The sequence below is a fragment of the Helobdella robusta genome (assembly GCF_000326865.2).
Source record: "Helobdella robusta unplaced genomic scaffold HELROscaffold_1, whole genome shotgun sequence".
Classification (NCBI taxonomy): domain Eukaryota; kingdom Metazoa; phylum Annelida; class Clitellata; order Rhynchobdellida; family Glossiphoniidae; genus Helobdella; species Helobdella robusta.
Genome location: NW_008703570.1, coordinates 11,397,807 through 11,416,461, shown reverse-complemented (window position 1 = coordinate 11,416,461; position 18,655 = coordinate 11,397,807). Strand labels below are relative to the sequence as shown.

Sequence of the window (18,655 nt, the reverse complement as noted above, 5' to 3'; positions counted from 1 at the left end):
AATAAATACGTTAATGGTTTATCGTTAGTAACTTACTTGAAATCATTAACGAGTAAGAGTTATTCATCCACGTTAAATGATAGGTCGTGTAGAATATAGAATACGTAAAATATAAAGCAGAGTGAAAATAGATTATTATAGTTACGTAAAAGCGTTAAGAACGACTCTGAAATGCAAAATAATACTGAGTAACAAGCCATAACAAGTTGGTACATTCATTAATAACGCAAAGTGTATGCTGTGTATAATTCATAATATAAATACATATGACACATTTTGTGATGTGTGGTTGTTAGAACTAATAGAAATGAAAAGCGAAATAAACGAAAACTATTTCATTTTTTCCATAAATATGATGAAATTAAGACGATCAACAATGTGAAAATAATAGTGTCAGAACAATAAAAAGGCGTTTGTAGCACCAGTCTATAAAATAAACACATTCACTTATAAGTATATATGAATCATTCTTGTTAGCGCGACACAGCTAGGCAACAAAAATGATCATGGTTTAGCCTTTCTTAGTTGAGAGTTTAATTCCTCAAAAGAATCAACAATTTCTTTAATGGATTGCCTCCTTTCAGAGTTTCTGTCGTATTTACTTTTTCTGTCATGTTCATCAGGTGAGTCACTTCTTAAAGGAACAATGATCTGATTAACCGTTTTGCTAATTGCTGCTTGCTTATGTTTGTCAGTTTTATTTTTGTTCTTGTGTAATGACGGGAGAGCAGAGTATTGAGGTGTGGCTTCTAAGTCAGAGAAATCAAAGTTCAGTGGCGAGAAAGCTGTGAGTTGATTTGGGGCGAGGATGGCGTCGATAGTGATGTCAGTGCAATCTGTTAAATCACCTGTGTCATCGCTCAACTCAAATCTCTGATAGTACATCGGATCAATATTTTCCTCTTTATGTTTCATGTTAATTTTGCAGTTGTTGAAAAGGTGGTTGGATCTTGTTTGAGAATTCTCATTTGAGATAGTTGTGCCTGCAAGTGTCTCGTTGTTCATAGAATTTATACCAGAACAGTTAACATCTTTGCTAACTTTAGTCACGACATTCTTTGCAAGTTTAGATCTTTCTTGTTCAAAGTCACCGTTAAGCTCTTCCAAGTTGGAAGCAACGCCTGCACTTTGACCACTGTGTTGCATGCTAAAATCACTTAGACCATTTAAATGATGGGTCATGTGAAACTGGTTAACATTATTATGCTTGCATCTATCTCCATCAGCATTATAAAAGTTGCGGCTGCCATTGTTTGAATGATTTTTGCTGGTTTTATTAATAGTATTATTGTGGCTGTCATTTTTATTCATATTTTCATGGACAACCCCAAAAGATTTCAAATGAATATTAGATTTATTTCTTTCAGTTAAACATTCATTTTCACCTTCCAAGTAGCCAGAATCTGAACTTTTGAATGGTTTCACATTGTTTTTGGAGTTTTGTTTAAGATGATTGCTTGGCACGAGTTTATTTTCTGTTTCGTTGGCTTGTTCTTTCAAATGATCAATTACTTCCCCAGTCTCTGAATATGATTCCAAGAATAAATTCTCTTCAATCAAATTAGGAACACTTTGAGATTTTTCAAACAATTCAACAAGTCTGGCCACCCCACAGCTGCTACTTCTCCTTCTCATCAAAATTATTTTTTTATTATTATTGTTGTTGTTGTTTTTACTTTTCTTGTTATTATTTTTATTATTTTCAAGTGCAACTTTTCGTAGATCAGGCTGGTGCAGTGAACGTGACCTCATAACGTTGGTGGTCTGTTTGGAAGCGAAACAGCATTTGGTAGGCACATCCAACCCCCTGTTCTCTGCAATACTATTATCAAATATAAGTTGTTGTTGTTGTTGTTGTTGTTGAAACTGTTGTTGTTTGTTCTGTTGTGTCTGTACATTCAGTGATCCGTCAATTTTGTCACCACCACTTCTCAGCTTTCTGGGATACTTTGATATTTGTTTGAATTCCTTCCTCAAATCAGGATTAGATTTGACAAAGTTGGCATCATAATGATCGGCCCCACCTCTTGCAATGGATCTCTTCGACTGCTTAACTGCATCACTTGAACACGCTGATCCATCGCTCAAATAATTGTAGAACGCACTTTTTGATTTCGAGTGAATTAAAGAAACTTTTGATTGCTTGTTATCAACGTTAGAATCATTTGATAGTTTTTTGGTGTATTGAATGATTTTATTTGAAAAACAAACTGCGTTGTTATTTCTGCCAGCAGTATCTTTGTTCAAATGAGGCGTTGATGATGACTTGGAGATTGCATCCTTAACGCTAGATTTATTGGAATTTAATTTCTTCAAGTTTAGCAGGCAACTAGCATTTTCTTCGTTGGGTCCAAACAATTTAGCCTTGATGGCAGCAACACTAACTGGTGCACCATCATCATCGTCGTCGTCGTTGTCATCACCACCGTCATCATCACTCCGACTTGTGACGTCATAACCCAAGCTAGCAGATTTATGGAGGTGTCTCATTGAAACGCTGTCAGCGGATTTCAGTTGTTCACGTTTCGTCTGCTGATTGCTTGAGGTGATCAAATTTTGCTGGCCATGCTGCAGCTGAAATTTCAAAGATGAAACAACTTGCTGAGGAAAATTTGTAACCTTTTTGTTAAAATTATTACCACCCGATTGATTGGTAAACTGAATCGTTTTTTCGTCATCTTTCTTGCAATAGTTATTTTCAGAACTGTGTGAATTGTTAGCATCTCCTGAAATTAAGTACAACTCTGATCTATCCTGAGATTTGGGTACCGCAATTTTGAGAAAATTACTTGCATTAAGAACGTGATTGTAATCATTACTGCTTTTGCCGTTGATGTTATTTTTGATGACAGTAGTACTTTGATATGGTTTGATTGGTTGGCTTCTTTCTGGTATCTTGAAAACCAGCTCAATCTTATTGTCATTTTCAAAGATTGCATAACTTTGATGTATTTGTTGTTGCTGTAATTGTTGTTGTTGTCGTAATTGCTGTTGTTGTAATTGTTGTTGTAATTGTTGTTGCTGCTGTAAGTGTTGTTGATGCGATTGCTGTTGTTGTTGTATTTGCTGTTGTGAATGGTGTTGTTGGGGATTCTGTGCTGGCTTATAGTTTTGTTTAAAATTTTGTTGTAGTTGGTAATTTTGTTGTTGTAAGAACTGTTGCCATTGATGTTCGGGTAAAGTCGACTGTTTATTCAAGCATTGTTGATAAAACAGTTGTTGTTGATTTTGTGCATGCATACCAAATTCTCGCTGTTGTCGTTTTGTATGCAGTGACTCATCATCTCTCATTAGCAATGAAAACTCATTTTCTAAGTTGCCCCAGCTTAAAATTGGTTTTCTTTTTTCAGCTGGACTCAAGCTGTTCAACTCATGCAATTTATTTCTTATGTTGTTGTTGCTGTTTGGCTCATTGCTGATGTTTTGGCAACTGTTGATTGGATTGTTATTGCTCTTCAAGTTAGTTTCAAAAAAATAATCTGGTGGAGGAGGCAAAAAGTCATTAATGTTGTTGATGCTAGTGTTGTTGTTGTTATTATCATGAATATAGCTTGTCTTGTTTTTGTTGATGTTTCTACTGCTGTTGTTAACCTGAATAACGTGGTCAATGTTATCTATATCAATTTCGTGCCTATTGTAATGAAGATTGCTATCTTTATGAAAATTTAGTAAATTTGGCTGTAGACTGTGTTGTTTTCTAAGCTGTTGTCTACGTTGTGGTTGTTGTTGTTGTGGTTGTTTGCAGAAGCCAGTGATGCTGAAACATGTAGACGTCTCTGGGTCACTCTCATGTCCATAATTTTTCTTTGAATGCGATTGGGTGATATATTGAGAAGCGTCATCTAAATGGTGATTGGTGACATCATTCAAATGATAAGTTGGATTGACGTAAGACGTTGTATCATTAGAAGAATGACGCAGATGATGAGGATAAAATTTGTTATCACAATGGTCGTGTTCTTGGTTAACGTTAACATTTCTTCTCAAAATAATATCGCTATCATTCTTAATATAATTGCTGTCGTTAATTGTGCCATTGATGATATTAGCATTGATGTTAGCGAAGATACTGTTAGTGTTGATGTTTGTACTGTTGTTGGTGTTGATGATGTTTGTGCTTGTGTTAATGTCATTGATGCTGTTGATGATGTTTGTATTGATGTTGTTGATGTTTGTATTGATGTTGTTGATGTTTGTATTGATGTTGTTGATGTTGACGTCATACAACCAATCAAGCTTGCTGTGCTGTGACGTAGGTCTAGGGTGTATTGGCGGTTTGACAGAGCACGGGATGTGGTCCATGGTCTTGCTTGCTGATGTTGTTTCTGACGAAGTTGTCGCCGTCGTCGTCGTCTTTGGAGATATCGATTTGGATTTCGGTTTGACAAAATTAACGTTGTTGACATTTTTTGTAATGTTAGCATTTGCGTTGATAACGTTGTTATTGATGTTTTCCCTGATGTTTCCATTGATGATGTGATTAATGTCCTTAGTATTAATGTCACTTACTTTGTCACTATTGCAAATGTTGTATTGTAGTGGAGGAGGAATTACACTCGTTGATGTTGGTGGGTTGTTTTTGAGTGTATTGTTTTTATGCTTCAGCAGTAGATTGCCGATGTAGTCAACATTTTTTGGTGATGTTGCCTGTATTTGATGCTGATTGATCCGTTCTGACTTTTGTTGTTGTTGCTGCTGAAGTGGTTGCTGTTTTTTTGCTTGTTTGTGATGTTGAAATTGTTGTTGGTTAGGCGGTTTATGTTGTTGATTAGGTTGTTTATGTTTTTGTATTGATTGTGGTTGATGAAAACTTTGATGTTCTTTAGTCTGTAGTACGTATTGTTGCTGTTGTTGTAATGATTGTTGATGTTGTTGAGTCATTTGTTGTCGTTTCTGAGTTTTTTGCTGAAACGAATCTTTCTTCCTAGCTTGCTGAGGTTGAGATGAAAGTTCTGACAAATTAGGCACTTGCTTAGGCGGCAATTTGTACTGGTGTTGCATGTGATGAGTCATTTGTTGTTGCTGATATAGCTGTTGTTGTTGATGTTGATGTAGTTGTTGTTGTTGTAGATAATGTTGTTGCGGTTTATGCTGCTCAGGTTTTTGATGATTGGCGTGTTTTTGTTTGGTGAATGATAATGACGACGATGATGACTGTCGACTTTTTGTAGAGTTACTATGCTGTTTTTTAAACACTTTTGCTTTCTTCACGCAAGCTGCATCGTCATCATTATCGCCATCATTCTCTTCGTTATTACCATCGTAATCTTCCTCATAATAATCACCACCCTGACTGATTGAAATGACGACATCATTATTGTTATTATTATTTTTATTAGTGTTATTTTTGTTGCTGCTGCTGCAGTTACCAACACTACCGACAGTAACGTTCTTGGTTGTCAATTTTGTAACCTTCTTTGATGAACTTGCTGAGGCAGATGACCTTTTGAGCATCTGCTCATACATTCTTAATTTCTCAACAAAATTCATTTTCTCATCTCCATCATCGTCGTCGTCATCTTTAGTATTATTATTATTTTTATTATAATCATTAGTATTATTATTGTCAGTACCGTTATTATCATTATCACTTCTTTTAATCAGATTATTATTAGTTGTAGTATCGTTTCCATCTTTATCATCCCCAACACAGATATCATCCGTTTCATCATCGTCAATGTTGTTATCATTATTTTCATCCGCGCTTTCATCATCGTCGTCGTCGTCGTCGCCACTATCATCATCATCGTCGTCGTCACTGGATACATTGACGCCTTCAAAATTATCAAGCCTATATTCACCTTTATCATCATTGTTATCATCAATGTAATCATTATTGATATCATTATCTTCATCACCATCATCCAAATCATCGTTGTCCCCATCATTCACACCATCATCAATATAAACATCTTCCTCAACATCATCCTGACTTATACTCTTGCATTCTTTTGAGTCATCATCATTTTCGAGTAAAATCACTTTATTATCGTTTCTTTTGCCTTGATGAAAATTACTGAACTTTTTGTTGTTGTCATTATTCATATTATTGATGTTATTATTGTTATTAATGTTGTTACTGATTTTACTGATTTTACTGCTAGCATTCTTATTTATATTATCATAATTCACTTTATTGCTATCATCAGCACACCTGACTCCAGATTTATAAGCACATCTTATGATATCACCGTATGAATGCCTTCTCTGGGTTGATCTTTTTTTGTTGTGGTGGTGGTTGTTGTTGTTTTTATCTCTGTGTTTATTTTTCATCATCATTCTATAGGGTTGATCAAGGTTGTAGATTTTGTTGATGTTGAAATTGCTGCCGTTGTTGCTGTTGTTGTAGTTATTGTCGTCTGATAAGGATCCTCTCCTTGACACCGAAATAAAAGTTGGTCGCGCAGAGCTCGATCTTGATTGGTCTTCAAAATATTTAACAGGGTTAATGTCAAGGTTGTTTGGAGCCTGGAAGGTCAGATCGATGTTGACCTTGGGCACATCTGGGTAGAAATGAGTCGTGTTCCAATTGTACACGCGCCTGCTCGTCAGGGGTTCGTTCGAATGGTTTGCCAGAGGTGAGGTCCTATCAAAGCCCTGGTCAATATTAATTTAAATAACAATTAAATTGAGAGAGCAATCATATAAAATATACAAAATGAATAGATAACATTTAACACAGAATGCAACCTAACAATTAAATACAACGTCCAAACTGGGTTGAATACTTAACAATAAATAATAAAAGTGAATTGACAAAAAAAATATTCGAAATTAAATAAAAATCATTTAACAAAGAAGCAATCGGCAATGCTTAAAAAAGCAACATCGGTGAAGCATTAAAATGAGCCAATAAAAAGAGAGTTGTGCAATGTGGATCATGCACCAGCGAGAAAGAAAAGAAAAGAAGAAAAGAAAAAAATGTTGAATATTTATCACAGAGGCAGGTTTGCCAGCATGAAGTAATTGTATGTATGTGATCCTGATGAATAAATGAAAAACCAAAAACCAATACAATCCTCATCCGAGGAAAAAACATTAAACAAACATATCAAAAGATAACCGTACAGGTAAACAAACAATTTTATTTGCATATGGTGTTTGCTTCTGAATAAGATCAACAGACTGTATCAATTTTTCTATTCAGTATTGTTGAAATGATACTATAATATGCTAAATTAATAATGAGAATTAAGAAAAATTCATCTAGGAATCAGAAAAAAACGCAATTTATTCAGCTATCTCCAAGCATAAAAAAGTTGGGAAAGTTTTTAAAGAAAATTAACCACCAGAAATACATTTTTAACAAAATTAATAACAGCCTATCAACATGCATAAGTACATGTAGCATTGCTCTCAATGTGTAGCATTACATTTTATGCAAACACATAAAGTATACTAATTCTAAACTAATCAATCAGTTTTTCCATCTTTTTTCTTTTTATTGTTGAAAAAAACAAGATGGAAAAAAACATGATTGAAAGATTAGACAAAAAAATAATGAGTAGAAGCAACAGAAGAATGTAACTGGATGACATATGGTGAATGAAAATTATTTGATACCAATAAACACACATGCACAAGCACATGTGTTTGTAATAGTTATTTGTATGTATAATTTCTTCAGTACATGCTGATAAATATGTCTCAAAAAATTTCTCCTAGCTGAACGTTCGTTCAGTTAGGTGTTTTGGTAGGAAAGATTTTCATAAAAAATATTTGCAACCATGTTTACCAAGAAGAAATCGTGAATACAATTAAAATTAAAAACCATTTGAATGACTTGACCGGCATGCAACAACATACAATTCAAAACACAGTAAAGGGTTTGACATAATAAAATTTGAAAAAAAAAACAAAACAAAAAAATATGTGTGTTAAAAAAACAGAACAATAATTAATTTTGTTCTATGGATATTAGTAAGTTAAGATAAGGAAATCTATCTGGAACTTGAATGGAAACAAGATATTTTTAATGAATGATGTACATGATGATGCTTGTAAAAATAACAACGTAATGCGGGTAGGCAACATGAATATATAACGGTGTATATATATATATGTGTGTGTGTGTGTGTATGTGTGTGTGAGTGTGTGTATGTGTGTGTGTGCGATCTCGCGCGTGTGTTTTCTAGTTAACTTTAAGTCAGAGACGATGATGACGAAGACAACGATGATGATGACGATAACGATTTTGATGGTTGGTGTTGATGATGATGAATATGTTGATAAATTGATGCAGATAACGAAGATGATGATGATAATAAAGATTCCTCCGGTGCTTACAACATCATAAAGTACATTTATACATCAAATTATTTTTTTGTTGCATTAAATAATGACAAAAAATACATAAATACATACATACTATATACATGCACAAATACACACACACACACACATACATATATATACATATATATATATATATATATATTGTTGATAATAATATATATATATAATTGATTGATTGAAACATTCACAAGTAATTTATAAAATGAAAAAAGAAAAAACTTGTACTTATCTAAATTGTAGCTAAATTGGTCCTTAAAAAATATTTATACCATCAATAACTAGCATGGGTTGGATGGGGCACTTGTACGTACAGTGTATGTAGGCACAACACATACCTACACATACACTTATGAAAAGCACACAAGTACATACAAACATAAACAAATCAACATTTTCACAACCGTTCAAAAAAATTTTTAATATACATAACCAAATTTGAATATATAAAAAGTAGAAGACAAAAAGAGCTAAACAGATATAAAAAGAAAAAAATATACACAACTCATACTGTTTTTATACAAAAAAAAAGCTGGCAAACACACACACACACAATTATAATATAAAGATTTATCTAACTAAACACATAGAAACAAATCCATTTACATGAAAAACAATTAAGAAAAAACTTCAAGTTAGAGTGAATGTAATTAGCCTTTATGAGTTTAATATTATGGAGTCTGGGGATAATTTTATGTAATATCTCTCTCTCCTTCTCTCTCTCTCTCTCTCTCTCTCTCTCTCTCTTTCCTTTATTTCTGACTTTCGGTCTAAATATATACATGCATAGTTTCGAAAAACTTCACTCTCCACTTGCTTTCTTTCTTTCTTTCTTTTGATCAGTCAGACCATTATAATTTATAAAACTAAAATTTATAAAAGATAATCAATTAAACACATTTCCTTGAATGCACAATGTTACAACGGCTGGCTTGTACTGGCGCGTAAGTTGGCAGTATAAAATGGAATTTTCAAAATAATGATTCATCTGAATACGGCTTAAATCAATTTGGTAGAAGAAAAAAAGCTTATTTATCATACCAGACACCATGTTACACTAATTATGTGAGAAATTACAAGTTTTAATAACTATAGTAAGAACAAGATAATTATTATTACTTTATTGTACTTATTATAAATAATATTAATACTGTTGATGTTGTTGTTGTTGATATGGCTGTTGTAAGAAAAATTTTATCCTAACCATCAATCGTAAACAAGGCCACCGATACTAACAAACACAAGCAGAAGCACGCAAGAGTGAAATTTGTATAAATTCAAAGATAAATGATTATAGAAAAATTATAAAATATGATGTCTAAATAATATTTTCTCTATTTAAAACAAATTATGCATTAAGCTATAATTATTCGTGAATTATCTTTCTACTATTGAGGATGAATTACGCATTAAACTACAATGAATTGCGAATTATATTCATGTTAATAAAAATAAATTATGATGCCTCTGGTTTCAATTCAAAATTTAACAAGCATTTTATTATGCAATGCCAAACAATGCCGTCTTAATTTACTATTCATTTGAAGGATAATGAATCAATAAATAAATTATAAATTGTTATTTTTGAAGGAAGAGCAAAAATATGAAAGCAGTAACAATAAATGTTTATTAATAGAAAATGATTTGAAGGGACTAACCTATAAAAATTAAGAAATTTAACATTAACTCACACGCCAGTTTGGCGTAAATTTTATTATTTTTTTAAACAACTAATTTAAATAACTCTAAAAATGATGAATTGAAACCGCAAAAACTTACAAAAACCATAGCATCATCATATTCACCGTCATCATCTTCTGAGAAATCATCCTTCATCTTCGAGTAACAACTGCTGTAGCAACTATTCCCAGTCGCAGTTGTAGACGACGAAGCAGCAGAAGCAGTAGCAGCAGCAGTACTTCTATTGAAATTATTACTACTACCACCACTTGAAATACTGCAGTAAATACTTTGATTACTACTAAGATTGGAGCAGTAGCTACATGTACTACTACTTCTGTAATGAGTGTTAATACTACATTTTTCGCCCTTACAACTGCAACCGCAACAACCACAACAATTGCGACTTTCCAAATGCAGTTTATTGTTGTCTAGAACAATACTTAAATTGCTTTTAAACATTGTCTCGTTAACATCTTTCTATAAGTCTGCAGCAAACGTTAAATTCAAACTTTTTTTAAATTAGAAAATTAGAAAAGTTATGAAATAAAACCTGCAGCCAAATTATTTAGAAATAAATAGATGCAACAGATTTTTAACTTTTCGTAACTAAAGAATATCGAGTGGTATGTTACCATGTTGTTGTTGTGTTATTGTTGCGTTGTTACGTTGTTGTAATGTTGTGCTAACGTGTTGTTATTAATGTTGTTTTTATGTTAATATGTTGTTGTTGTGTTGTTGTTGTTTTATCTTTTCATGGCTTTTCAATACTAGACTAACTTACCTATCTATCTAGCACATTATTTATAAGCTTCCTCCTATTATTGTTATTGATATTATTCAAGTTGTTGTTCATATTTTTCTTATTATTATTCATATTATTACATCATCATTGCTTTAGATTCAATTGTAATGATACGTTAATATATTTTATTTATATGCAATGCAGAAGCATCAAGGAAGAAATCTACATCGAAATCATCCTCATCATCTTCTTACTCATAGCTATCTTCTTCTTACTCATCATCATCTTTTTATTCTTTGTCGTCGTCATCTTCATCTAACTCGTCATCATTATCTATTCATTATCACCATCACCAACAAAGACGATCATCATCGGCGTAGTCGTCATCATCATTACCTTACTCATTACATCATGTTGCTTATGGTATTAATCATCGTCATCACCATCTACCTACTTATTATCACATCACCGGGCTATCTTACTCACCGTCATCATCATCATCATCATCATCATTATTCCATAAGCATCATAATCTTGAATATATTGTTATAATTATTGATAATTATAACCGTATCTTAAATAATTTTAATGTAACAATGATCTTTAGTATGTAATCATTAGCAATTAGAAGAATCAATTAAGGATATTTTTATATAAAACATAGTTGTAATGGTACTAAAGTAGAGTGCTTACGATGAAGGTAATGATGATGATGATGGTAATGATGATGATGATGGTGACGACGAATCATTTAATAATGATGGTAGTGATAATGATTAGAACGGTGATGGTGAAAATGATGATGACTGCAATGATGATGGTGATGATGACGAGGCTTACGACGACGATGGTGGTAATGAAGATGATGGTGATGTTTTACATTTGGAGCTTTCACTCAATACAGTTAAGATTGGGACAGGAGAAAAATATTTTTCGGCTTTTTAAAATAAAAATGAAGAAAAAACGAAATAAAATGAAATAAGCAGAACTATAAGAATAAGTGCATTGCTGCTCAGAAAGATTTACCAGCACACACACACACACATACCGGCAGTTGATAAATCAGATCAGCAACTTGTTTCACACACACACACACAGAAAGAGAGAGAGAATGAGAAAAAAAGAGAGAAAGGAGAGAAAAGAGAGATTGGGAAAGAGCGAGCGAGAGAAAAAGAGAGAGAGAGAATGAGAAACAGAGAAAGAAAAAAAGAAAGAGAAACACAACCAAGTTAATCAAATTAACCAAATCATAAAACACATGTCGATTTTTTTCAATCTAACTAAGGTAAGCATAAAATAGAGGGAATGTTTTTAAGGACGTGAAAAAACGAAACAAAAAAAATGGAGGTAATAAAATAAAATAGTCAAATAAATCGATAAATTAATTATCTTCGTGGTACTAAATATAAAAAACACAACATCTGAAGCATGCTGTCAGAAAATAAATTTGTAATTTCACTCCATCATCTGCATAACATCTTTTGTTTGTTATTTCATGGTTGGTTGGCCGATTTTGCGCGCAAAAAATTTGAAAATTTGGTTCTTAATACCGTTATTGTTATTATTACTATTATTATTATTACTACTACTACTACTACTACCACCATTATTGTCGTTGTTATCGCTATTGCTATTAAAAATTGTGGATGTATAGAATAGAAAATAAATTATCGAATGATTAACGGGGAAAAAAATTGACATAAGCAAGCATGCCAACCGCCATCTACTTATTTATTTTATAATTAATCAAACGAAAAACTATTGAAAATTTATGATAAGAATCAATCTGGCAGACTATCCAATTGGTAAAGATAAGCGTCATGTATTTAGACATACACACAAATTAGTTAGCTATAAATATTTACATTACCCTGCATTTTCATTTATATCTAGGACATTTTAGTTTATTTATTTATTTATTTTTAATTTAGTTTATTGATAATCTAGCTATCATTTACAAGTTCACTAAAATCTAATTGTTTAATGTTTATTCAGTCTTTCGTCGTTGAATCATTTGTTGAATCCTTCATTCCTTTCTTCCTTCATTCATCCATTCAAACATATATAAGTTCATTCATTCATTTTTCCATTCATTCATTCACTCATTCATTACGTCATACATTAATTTGATGATGCAATTAGTAAATAAACTCATTTCCATATATGTTTAACGTTCAACCAACCAACCACCTATGCAATAATAATAACAATAATTAATTCAACAACTTCACTGATCTACTCAGGAATCAACGTATTTTATGCACATCAAAATATTATGCATCAACATCACCATTCAAATGATTCTCTTTCTTTCTTTCTTCCTTTCTTTCCTTCTTTCTCCTTTTCTTTGATTTACTTTGTTCGCTTCTCTCAATCCACTAACTAGCAATCAATCCACGCATTCTATCTCAATTTATGCTTGCTTGCATCATCAACATGTTTTACTAGATTTTTTCTTGCTCTAATTAACTATCCAATTTCAAACCACTAAAAGATATACTGATTGATGGATATTAAAATACAAATCCATGGATATACATATAGATACATTATTAGATAGATAGGCAGATATACAGATACATCGAAATATAGATACATAGACATTCTAATACCTACCTAGATACACAGATACATCAATGAACGTTTCTAAATACCAATAACAATGACTCACGTGCTAACATTTTTAAAGTTTACATGATGTGCAAACAAATCCTTCTTTTTGCATCTTATAATGTTATAATTCACCAATTCTTTTTATATTTAGTTAGCAACCTTTAATTTTTTTATTACTTTTCTTGATTATTAATTTGCTAGACTTAAACTTGCGTATATGATTCATTATTTTGTTAAAACCCTCATTCATTTATTCACTCCTTCATTTTTTCATTCTTTGGTTCCTTCACTCATTCAATCATTTCTTTATTCAATTAATCTTTTATTCATTCACTCACCTACTCATTCGATCCAACAAAAATTTCCAATAAAGCGCCGATAATAACCTGCTGATGAATGAATGGTAGTAATAGCACGCTAAACTTAGCAGGGTTGAAGAAACACACATACACAAATTAAAGACGCTGGCCTCATTCACAATTGTTTTGTATAAAATAAATTGTATTTACGTTTACGCTTGTATTGTATGTTTGTTTGAATGTTTATATTGGTTTGTAAGTGTATGCTTGTTAACGTTTATATTCATTTGTAGTGAACCAAAAATAAATCGTTTGAAAACTTTTGTAATTTGATATAAGATGAGCATCAAGTTGCTAAGATATTTAAAGCATCAAAAAGTAACTTTAGACGTATAAAAATTATAAAATATATTCTACTATTATTATTCTGTCAGTTTCCTATTTTTATTACTACAATTTTTGAGCACAGTTTAAAAAAAAATGTAATAACATGCAACCAACAAATCAAACTAACTTGAAACAATTTCAAAGTAGTCCTTTATAAGACCACACTGTTAAGTTAAGTATGGGAGTAAGCGAGTGACTCACATTTAAATAAAAATTAAAGCATGTTTCACCCATACACACAAAGTTAGATAAATACATACATACTTACATGTACAAATAGTTAATAAGAACTAAAATGTATGCATACATAATACAGTCAGCCCGCCAGTCAGTCAACCATTCACCCATCAATAAGTACTGAAACACATCAAACCAGTTCTCCAGCTAGAGCTAGCTTGCATCTTAAATGCACACATGCACACGCACGAAAAAGTAAGCACACATGCACGCGCACATACGTATTTAGTATTATTGTACATTTAACACCCTGTTCTTGTGTGACCTGCTGGGACCTTCTACATTTCAACATAAATACGTGTTGACTGACTGATTGCAGAGTGAATATGTATAGTATATAGTAAGTACCAGAATGTGAACAAATAACTACACATGCACCTAAACATGCAATTCTACGCATACACACAAAAAAGTACTCACACACAGACACACATACACACACACACATAAATAAATACAATTGTAATATAGTATATATCCTGCTTATTCGGAGAGATGAAGAAATTCAAGCAGTGACTATCGCTTATGGTGCTCGCAGAGAGAGCCGATCTCATTTGGACTCTCAGAATTTTTCATGGAGACGTTTCTGCCGATGTCAGTCCAACGTTGTTTTCATCAGAGGATCGGACGTTGTTGAAGACTGGCTACTGGAACATGTCACAAAGATTGCCAGATTTCATTTCTCGAACCGAGTAGTGAATGACTGGAACAAAATTATTTCGGATGCTATTAATGCTATTAACGTTAATATTTATAAATCATCAGTACTAAAATTGTAGGTGATATATAATGTCTGGTTCGTGCTCATAGTTTAGGTTTTGTATTTGTAATTAGACATCTTAATATCAGCTTATTTAGTCTCCTCGTTTCTTGGTTACTTGTGTCTTTCAGGTGTCTTGTGTCTTTGTCTTTCTTTTGTCTTTCTTGTGTATTTAAAGCATTCGGTTATTATATTCAATTTTGTACGTTACCGTTTCGTCAACTGTTAAGTCTGGATTCTACATTTTATTAGAATTTTAGATTTTTTTTCATAACAATTTGGCCGAGCTGATTTACATAATAATGACAATAATAATAATAATTATTATTATTATAATAATAATATAAAAGGAAAGATAGAGAGAAAAAGAAAAAGGTTAGACAAATGAACCAATAGCAAGCCCAAAAGATGGAGAGTTTAATTGCATAAACACACTTATGACCACATTAAACATCAAACACACACACACATACACACGTGGCTTATCAAATGTACATATGTTTATGCTATTGATATCTAATACGTGGTGCTGTGTTTAGCCTTTGGATATGTTCGTACACTTTGTATGTTTGTGTCTAAATGCACACATAAGAGTTTGTGTAAGTATGTATTTGTGTGTGCAATGTATATGTTTATGAGAGAAATGATGATATGAAGCAGGCAGGCATCGAAACAGTTTCGTTTATATATGAATCTGAATGTTCAATGGCATTTTCTAAAAAGTGTGTTTGTTTGTATGTATGTATGTACGTTTTTTGGGATAATTAGATTTGTATCAATCAATGTATGTATTTGTATCAATCTATGTATGTTTGCCTATATTTAAGAATTCTGTAAGAGTAATCATTTGTGTTTAAATGAGTTCACGATGCATTTTTCTGAATAAATACCACTGCACATGTATGCCGTCCTCCTCATAAATATGCATGGATCGAAAAAAGTTACCAATGCAAATAAAAAGTTTGTCATCCACCACATCACACTGAGACAGTGAGAGAGAGAGAGAGAGAGAGAGAGAGAGAGAGAGAGAGAGAGAGAGAGAGAGAGAGAGAGAAAGAGAGATTAACACATACACTAATAAATACTTTTTTTTATGAATGACAAATGGCTGAATGAGAAGAATGGAATTCAATTTAAAAGATATTAAAAAACATTCATCAATCATCTAAAACAAATTGTTGAAAAACATTTTTTTAAAATTTGATAGTCTTCCAGGCTATTTAACATATGAAAGCAATAAACCATAAGAAAGATTAACATATTTAAGAAAAATAAAGAAAAACGTTTTAATGATTGTTTATAAAGTTAAAACTATTTGTTAAATTCAATCAATCAATCAATCAATGAATCAATCAATGAATCAATGAATCAATCAATGAATCAATCAATGAATCAATCAATGAATCAATCAATGAATCAATCAATGAATCAATCAATGAATCAATCAATGAATCAATCAATGAATCAATCAATGAATCAATCAATGAATCAATCAATCAATCAATCAATCAATCAATCAATCAATCAATCAATCAATCAATCAATCAATCAATCAATCAATCAATCAATCAATCAATCAATCAATCAATCAATCAATCAATCAATCAATCAATCAATCAACCAACCAACCAATCAATCAATCAATCAATCAATCAATCAATCAATCAATCAATCAATCAATCAATCAATCAACCAAATAACCAACCAATCAATCAAACAATCAAACAAACAATCAATTAAACTTAAAAAACTCCTCTTAATAAACCAATTTATTAAAAGTGATATTCAAAATGAATTGTTGCAAGCAAATTGAAGTTCATTCATTTATTCCAAATCACCACTGGATAAAGGTCTAACAATAATTGAAATGTAGCACCATTCCTGTAGCACCATTGGGGCTAGAGTGTTGTAATATGAAAACTAATCATAAAATTTAAATTTTTTAACAAAAAATTACAAAAAATAAAAACACAAAAAATGATAATAACACAAAAAGTACAAGAGAACAACTACTAACTTTCTTAGTCAACTGATCAACAGCATCTTTAACATGATCATCTGATATCATCATCTTCTTCATCATCTTCATCATTACTTCTACTTATTTTGTTTGTATTTAAAAAGTGAAATTATCATCAGCACAGGAATCTACAGAATCCTTTACTGGCAGATAATATGCTTATATTTTTAAAATGTTATTGCTCAAAATATCTTTGTGAATAAATGCATATTTAATATTTTAAAAATCTATAGAAATATCAACTTGCACGTATAATATTGCATCAAATGTGCAGGCATTGATTATATTAAAAAGAGTCCAAAGTTCTAACAGTTTAAAATGGCAGTCTCAATCTCAACTTCACAACATATCTTTAAAAATTCCCTCCATGGATGTGAGTAGTGAGTGAGTGAGTGAGTGAGTGAGTGAGTGAGTGAGTGAGTGAGTGAGTGAGTGAGTGAGTGAGTGAGTGAGTGAGATGCTTGCCTTGTAAATATTCAAATTTGTAATCTACTCCAGCAAATATGTGAAACATATATACACACAGCATGGACGGGGCAGGCATATTCACATTTCCATTGGAAACCTGCACATGCCCTCCAGTAATATTTGAATAACTTATTGGATAAATTGACTCACACTCACAGACATACACACACAGACATGCACACGTGCAAAGTGCATTCACAGACAGAGAAACAACACCAATGTGGAATGTACATATTTCACGTACATATATGCACAGACGATATAAATACAGCATAGACGGCCATACACAAGGATACCCTAATCAGTCATTCAACCAATAATGACGCCAGATCTCTAACTTGAGAAACGTTGGAGTAAGAAGAATCAACTGCGCATTAACCAAAACTTACCCAACCAGTGCACAAACAACTAATCACAAACAGACAAACACATGGACGTGTGCACACACACACACACACACATATACACACACACACAAACACATACATATACACATACACACACACTCACACTTGAAAAACACACATTGTAATATACGCGTTGTATGTGCCTGCTCATATACACTGATATGAAATGAAAGAGTGAATTGAAGAATGATTGATTGATTGAATGAACAACCAACAATCTGATCAATGTATAATTGAAAGAAAGAATAAACAAGAGTCACTGCCTTGTTTCTTATTATTATACCACATACCCATACCAATTATTTGAACAAAACGCTAATGCAATTAAAGTTACATTAACCAGATGCAAATAAAATACATGCAACACACCCAAACGCACAGCACATAGACCTATTCAAATTTACAAACATCGCAGTTACACACACACACACATACATACACACAAACACACACACAAATACACACACATGTATGTATATATAATACACATATACACACGCGCCTACACAAACACACAATCTCATGTAGTGCCAGCCACCAGCCAATAATCTATCTGTTCTAAGTTTACCCAGACAGCACAAAATTTTATTTTTCTACATTACTTTTTCTTATCAATATTTTTATTTAAAACATGATCACTAGCATTGTTATCAAAGTTGTTTTGATAAACATAACATGCTTTTGTATGTTTGTATTCTTGTATAATTAACGTTCTGTCCGATGCCATACTATACAAATTCATGTATA

At 32.1% G+C, this 18,655-nt stretch overlaps 1 protein-coding gene across 1 annotated transcript; it reads right to left on the bottom strand.

Annotated features, from left to right (window-relative positions):
• Positions 1–504: 504 nt before the first annotated feature.
• On the bottom strand, positions 505–10,610 carry HELRODRAFT_159580 (hypothetical protein; the record flags this gene model as incomplete). The annotated part of the gene is made up of 2 exons (XM_009011458.1): positions 505–6,597; positions 10,608–10,610. The coding sequence occupies 2 exons, from the start codon at positions 10,608–10,610 to the stop codon at positions 505–507; spliced, it is 6,096 nt and encodes a 2,031-aa protein (XP_009009706.1).
• Between the last annotated feature and the right edge of the window lie 8,045 nt (positions 10,611–18,655).